The following is a 7,731-nucleotide window of genomic DNA, read 5'->3' on the forward strand; positions in this document are numbered from 1 at the left end:
AACCCAGATTTCTATAATTATGTATATATAAATATACACTTCTGTTTAGGGTCGGAAAGATTATTTACCGTTTTTGAAAGAGTCTCTTCTGCTCACCAAGGCTGCATTTATTTGATCAACAATACAGTTAAACAGTTAAATATTATTACGATTTAAAACATCTGTTTTCTATGTGAATATATTTTAAAATGTAATTTATTCCTGTGATCAAAGCTGAATGTTCAGCATCATTACTCCAGTTTTCAGTGTCACATGATCCTTCAGAAATCACTCTAATATGATGATTTGCTGCTCAAGAAACATTTATGATTATTATCAATGTTGAAAATAGTTGTGATGCTTCATATTTTTGTGGAAACAGTGACACATTTTATTTTTCCGGATTCTTTGATGTTCAAAGTTCAAAAGAACAGCATTTATTTGGAATAGAATCTTTTGCAACATTATTAACTGTCACTTTCCATTCCATCCTTGCTTTCAAAATCTTACTGACCCCAAACTTTTGAACAGTAGTGTATATATATTGCATAATTGCAGGACTGACTGTTGCTAGGCAACACTACACCCCATGCATCCCATAATAACACATAATGCTATTAGCCACAGCTTTTTTTAGGAGTTAAGTTGGTTTCAATTACTTTCAATCTAACTTTCAGTCTTCTTCCAAAAACCTCAAAATACAACACACCTTATTATTCATATTTCCCTGATCCTCTTTCGTCTTTTTTCCCCTGAGGTTTATGTTGGATTTGGGATTGGTCATGGGTATCAGCGTCTCTCTGGTTTAGATCAGGATTTTTTTTTTCCAACGCTTGAATAAGTTTTGAGAGGGACAGGGAAGATGAAATGTGTGCAGAGCCCATGAAATTTATGTAAGACATGCGGCTCTCCGCGAAACCATTTCACTCCCTTAACTCGGCCAGAGCGATTCAATGGACATCCTGTAATGTCCTTCTGATGAAAACCAGAAGCTTCATCATCTCACAGGTGTGACACGGCCGGCCCTGAGCCAGACATGAAAAGATGAGATGCTTTTCAATATAGTACAAAAGATTCCCAGTACAACTCCAAGAGATGAGCCCAGAGTATCTCTGAGATACAGAAGCACGAGTTTCATTTTCTTAATCACCTCGTGTTTATGTTTGTGCTGCCGTTTATCGTGTTTACCGAAAATGAACAAAGACTGCGTTCAAATACCTGGATGACCTGAAGTCAATTACGTTTCGCAAATGAGACTGGCACCAGTGAGAGTTACACAGAATACAAGATCAGCTCACTAACGTCTGTAACCTTGGATTATGTGTCTTTTTAGATCTCGGTCTCAAATGTTGTCATATGAATGAGGTTATTATTGTGTTTTATCACACACTTCTCATGTGTTTGGAAAAGCATCTGTATATTTGAGAAGCGGCAAGATCGGCAGTAAAACTTTGGCACTTATACAGCGTGCCGTTTAAAAAAATCAATATACACACTTTGGGCCAGATTTACTTACAGATGTCAGGATTTACTAAAGACACGCAGTGAAAAAATATAGCTGGAAAGGCGTGGACAGGGTTATTTATAACTTATAACATATGCACTTGTACGAGTTTCCCTTTCGGACGCATTTAAATTAGCCATGCAAGGTGTTGTTCTAAGGTTTCCACGATTCATTTACTGGTATTTGCAGCATTATTTAACACCCAAAAAGCATGTCTGAAACGAGACGCTAATTTGTGCTCTCACGCTAATTTGACCCATTTAGTAAATCTGGCCCTTTATCTTAATACCTAGCTTTGAAGGTTTCTAATCCTATGGCTCCAAATTGTGACTAAAATCATCGCAAATGCAACTAAAAATGTGAGTTGTGCTAATTCATACAGGCATCATCATCACCATCTTGTTTTGTTTGAAAGTGACGTTTCCTGCACAGATGACAATGTTGAATGTGCGATTCCCAGTGAAACAGTTTTCTTTATTGAGTCAGTCAGAATGATTCACGAAACAGCTTCAAACTCACTTGTGCTTTAGCGGTTTCAGTCAGTGAATCGTTCATAGCCATTACTGAGTTCACAACTGATTCCCTCACTGAACCGCGAGTCATTTATCGGTTATGTCCGATTATGTTCATTTCCAGTGTTGTCTGATTCAGTGTAGTCCGGTGAACCGGTTCTTTTTAGTGAATCAAAAACATAAAGTGTGGCCAATGCAGTCCGATTCCCGAACGAATCACTCTATGAGTCGCATCATTTTAAAAGTGCCCCTTGTATGCTTTTTCGAATATTACCTTTCATGTAGTGTGTAATAATAGCTTGTGTTTGTAAAAGGTTTAAAGTTCAAAGTGCATGACAAATTAAGTTTTTGTCTTCTAAAAGAAAGAATCAAGTCGTCAGAAAGTCCAGTTTCACTTCCTGTTGCACACCTATGTAACAATGTAACACATTAGCATAATGCCAGCCTCTGGTCTTCATTGGCTGAACAGCGTCTCTTTGCCCCGCCCTCAAACACTGTAGTTTATCTGAGACAGGAAAAGTTTGGTTCGTGTTGTTCATGTCGAGAAGACGCTGCAAATTCACTTTGATTCACTTCCACAGGATAAGGACTCAGGCTCAAATTGATACGGTAAAACCGACGCCATCGTTACTGTTCGTATCTCTGTGTATCAAGTGCTGAGGAAGCCTGAAACTCAGATATGGTAATGAACGTTTCATTTCGACCAATCAGAGCAGAGCAGCTCTCAGAAAGGTGGAGTTTGGAGAGACTGAATCTTCAAAACAAACCATTTTCAGACTCTTGGAGAAATGAGGTGATGTGCAATGTATATCATGAGAAAAGTGTTTTTTTTACCTTAAACCTATTGTAGGAGACTCCAAAACAACCTTTAAAATAGCATAATAGGGAGACTTTAATGAACAGTTAAAAATGACTCGATCTGGGCTGTGTTTCCCAAAAGCATCGCAAACCTAAATAGATGAGAATCCATTGGCACCAACTGAAGAAAGTGAAGCATTTGCAGTTATAGCCTTGTTTTATATATCTATATTGTATTCCTAACTTTCAAAAAAAAAAAAAAAAAAAATTCTTTGTTGTAGGCCTACGTGTTTGACATATGAAAGTCTTGCACAAACAGTATTTAATGCAGTTGTTTGTTCCCGGTAATAATCATTTATTGAGAAACGGGGGACGTTTGAAGGTTTTGTGTTTGTTCAGCATCTGGACGCTCTTTATCCAGGTAAAACAAAGCCTGAGAAAAAGGCTCCTGGGCTCATTTGAATTTCTGCAGCTGTGAATCTTCAAACGACTTTGTTTATTCGCTCGACTGCATCATTTCACACACTGAGAGACGATTAGCTGTTTTTAGATCTCTCGCCTCTGAAAATGTCTATTCCTGCCCGCCTTAAATCCAGAAAACCCCCTAATGAATTACAAAATAATTTGGAGACACTATACATACCATAAATCACACAAAGAAGTGTTCAAGAATCATTTGGTTTCTACAGATTTGTTGTGGTCTGTTCTTCATACTAGATTTTAGTTTGGACTTTCAAATAACTTTAATGACTTCATTGTGTTGTGTTAAAGGGTAACTCTCGCCAAAATGCAACCTAGGGTCTTTTTGTGAATCTACCCGAGGCAAACTTTCGTTTAAAAGCATAATTAGAATGGAAACGCCACTTTTACGCCATATTTACGTTTTCGGTCAAATTGGCTTTTGAATGGGAGTGCTTGGGGCACGACTATGATAGCATCAAAATCGCTATTTTTAAAACACTAAGAAGGCTCGACACAACATGAAACTTTGCTGAAGTCTCACCAGGGGCTCTACACATGAACTCCAGCATTGAGAACACCGTTTGTGTACACAGAGTTTACTAAAAAGAAAGATTTTGAACAACTCACTGTAGCTGTGTCACTGTCCGCCGGCATTTTGACAGTCAAAAATAGTCGATCTCCGAATGCAACGTAACATGAGGAGTGTAAAGATGGAAAGCTCCCAAAGCTTAGTTCCATATAAACTCACGGATAATTTGTTGTTTTGTTGTTAGTGAAAATCAATATTGACGTTGTATTTGAAAAAAAGATCCTCTTATAAGAAACAATACTAAAATTCAGAGTCAGTTCATTCGCATTCGGAGATCGACTATTTTTGACTGTCAAAATGAAACACAGTGAGTTGTTCAAAATCTTTCTTTTTAGTAAATTCTGTGTACACAAACAGTGTTCTCAATGCTGGAGTTCATGTGTAGAGCCTCTAGTGAGACTTCCAGCAAAGTTTCATGTTGTGTCGAGCCTTTTTAGTGTTTTAAAAATAGTGATTTTTGATGCTATCATAGTCGTGCCCCATTCACTCCCATTCACAAGGCAATTTGACCGAAAATGAAAATACGGTCAAACTTAAAAGTGGTGTTTCCATTCTAATTATGCTTTTAAACGAAAGTTTGCCTCAGGTAGATTCACAAAAAGAGCCTACGTTGCATTTTGGCGAGAGTTACGCTTTAACATTAAAAATCGAGACCTTGCTCAAACTGGGCAGCAAGGCTAAACTCTGTAAAAATTGCTCTGTAAATGACTTGTTGCTAGGCGACCGTGCATAACGTCCATCCCATAATTACACAAAATGCATTAAGCTAGAGCTGATCCAGAACAGGCGGAATCCTGAAGAGAAAAAGAGGAAAGTGTCCTGATGGTGTTTCACTTTGTCTAATTCAACATGAAGAAATGAGAAAAGAACATTTTTCAACAATTTTATCAATCTTTACTAAATCAGAAGTAGCAATATTACATGTTCAAATACATAAAAGAGTTTTAAACAAGATCGCCCCTGTACTGTAATGCCGATCCATTTTATCTCCATAGATATTAATAGATATATACGTGAAAGTAAATTCAACTGAAAGCCACTGTTAACATAGTTGGAGTAGAAGAAGAGTGTGTCGATGAAATGTGCAGATGATGGAAAAAGACATGAAAGAGTGTATCTGATGATCAGACCTTCAACTACATTCTGTGTTATAAACTTCACCTTGATTTTTCAGAACAGAAGCTGAAAGGAAAGATAGGAAAACACTGTTACTGTAAAGGCATGTTCACACCAAGAACAAGAACTATAAAGATAAATATAATGATAACTATATTAGCGTCCACACCAACGGACGATATCGTCTAACAGTGAGAACCATTTTTAGAACTATCGTTATAGTTATCATTATAGTTATCGTCTATGGTGAGAACGGGCTTTTATTATTCTTCATAATAATAATATCTCTTATAAAGTAAGATTAGCTATTAAACATAGAGAATATCTTGCAGAACTACAGGCACTTTATGCACTGACATCTAGATTTTATATAGTTTCTGTCGTATTATCAAAAACATACTTCACTGACATAATATACATTCATTCATTCTGCAAATATCCTTGTGCTTTTATTAACGTTAGTACAGTCTCATGTTGGTATTAAGATAAGATGAAGAAACTATAAATCACAATATCGCATCAGATAAACTAAATGATTACCTTTAATTTCTAGAATAATTAAAATGAAATGTGCTTTTATGCTTCTGTGCACCAATAAGCAACTAAATATTTCGTCTGAAATATTTCGCAGATATGAATGTGACAATGTGTTGATCATTATTAAGGCAACACTGTCTGTACGTACAGTATAATAAACGTATTATATCCAACAGTCTCTGTTTGAGTTTACAGTATAGTGGCCAAAAGGGATGTCCGGCTTTGGAAAATCGTCAACTTTATTCAAATATTAATAAAAATGTTAAAGATTTTGTAATCATATTGTGCTTGGAGACTTTTGTTTAATTTGTGATATTAACTCAATGAAACATGTCAAATTGAGTGGACATAATTTCTGGCAGGCTGCCATACAAATAAGTTATGAACAAATGCAAAAACAAGAGAGAACCAACAAAATATTAATAACTGATTTAGTCAATGTATGTATTTTTCTTGTGAGCTTTTTGTTTTTGCATGTTTTTTGCATAGCTGTAGTTTTCCTTTTTTTGCCAAATAATTACTGTAACCAAGTTTAGCGTTTTGTTCTTCCCTCATAATTAATATATATATATATATCTTTTAGGGCTGTGCAACGATTAATCGCGATTAATCGCATCCAAAATAAAAAATGAGTGTTTACATAATATATGTGTGTGTACTGTATATTTTGTATATATAAATACACACACATGCATGTATATATTTAAGAAAAATGTGTTATTTATATATAAAATATTTACATTTATATATAATATAAATTATGTATGAACATATATGCAAATATTTCTTAAATATATACATGAATATGTGTGTATTTATATATACAAAATAATTATACACAGTACACACACATATATTATGTAAACACAAACTTTTATTTTGGATGCGATTAATCGCGATTAAACTTTGCCCAGCCCTAATATATTTTCCTCACATTTTGATGGTTAAATCGAACTTCTTGGATCATTTAGAACAAATCTCCCCTCCGGACATCGCTTTTTCCCACTATACTGTACTCGAGATTTCTCTTTTATTCAAAACAATGGGAAACAGTAATATATTTAAAAGTTGCACATACATAAGAAACACCTGCACGGAAAATCACGTTTCAATATAACACCCCACACGTCTTAAAACTGCTTTAACCCGCACAAAACAATACTGAACAAGAAAGAAGATCTGCAAAGAAGCATTGCACAAAAATAAATAAATAATAATGCAATTTAATGCACCACAAAAATGGTTCAAACTAGCCTGAAACTGTTTTACAGCCAAACTACAAAATGTCATTATAAATGATTATGTATTTCTCAAGGGTGTATTAAAATGCCTTTCAAGGCAGCACTGATGACAAAATTTCAATACTCTGGTCTAATAATAAGCTATTTATTGTAAACAGCAACATTTGAAATAAAGTAAGAGTAAACCTGAAATGTGTAAGAAATCTCACTGTATGTTTACTGTTAAAAACATCTAATCTGAATGAGAACGTCCAGCGGATTGAGCCATGCATCGAAATGGTCCTGTTTTCCTGGCAGGAAATATCCGGAAATATGGAATATTGACGTGCATATTTACAGGTTATGAGGTTCCGGATGGTTTCGTCTGTATTTGAGGAAATCTGTCCTCCATATTTCCCTCTGGACTTGCGAGTGAACTCTATACGAGTGCACATTTGCAGGGTTCCCTGGTGGAACGGCCTGTTTTTCCCGTGCCAGAATCCCACCGCCAATCATCGTGAAGCTCAGAATCCCAGAGTCCCGTGGGAAAGTGACTGTGTGTGTGTGTGTTTGTGTTCTGGATCTTACAGTGTTGTGTAGATGTACACAAAGATGATGACAACTAGGTTGAGGATAGTCCCAATGATTCCCAGCATGGCCAGAATGGATTCTTCCTTGCTTTCCTTGTCTTGAATTCCCTTTTCCTCATCACTTAGAGCAGTGTTTACCATTTTCCTTGGAGAAGTCTGCAGTTTTCCTCTCACACCAATCTGGGAAAACACACACACACACACACACACACAAACTGACCATCAGTCGATATTTAGACGGTGAAAATCTTCATCAAGACTTGTTATTATGTCAGTAACGGAATGAAACATGATTTGCAAACATCAACATGCTCTCATAAAACGGTAAACTACTGGAGAAAATACGTTGTCGAATTTGTAGATTATTTAAGTACAGTTTAAAAGAAAAAAATTCATGCCACATTTAAGTGTCACTCTTTCTAAT

General features: G+C 35.8%; 1 protein-coding gene across 1 annotated transcript; it reads right to left on the reverse strand.

Annotated features, from left to right (window-relative positions):
- Positions 1 to 7,301: 7,301 nt before the first annotated feature.
- Positions 7,302 to 7,478, reverse strand: tunar (TCL1 upstream neural differentiation-associated RNA; the record flags this gene model as incomplete). Its single annotated transcript, XM_081347906.1, has 1 exon — positions 7,302 to 7,478. Exon 1 carries the CDS (start codon positions 7,446 to 7,448, stop codon positions 7,302 to 7,304), a length of 147 nt encoding a protein of 48 aa, XP_081204032.1. The 5' UTR covers positions 7,449 to 7,478.
- Positions 7,479 to 7,731: the final 253 nt, after the last annotated feature.

The sequence above is a fragment of the Scardinius erythrophthalmus genome (assembly GCF_964197995.2).
Source record: "Scardinius erythrophthalmus genome assembly, chromosome: 19".
Taxonomy (NCBI): Eukaryota; Metazoa; Chordata; class Actinopteri; order Cypriniformes; family Leuciscidae; genus Scardinius; species Scardinius erythrophthalmus.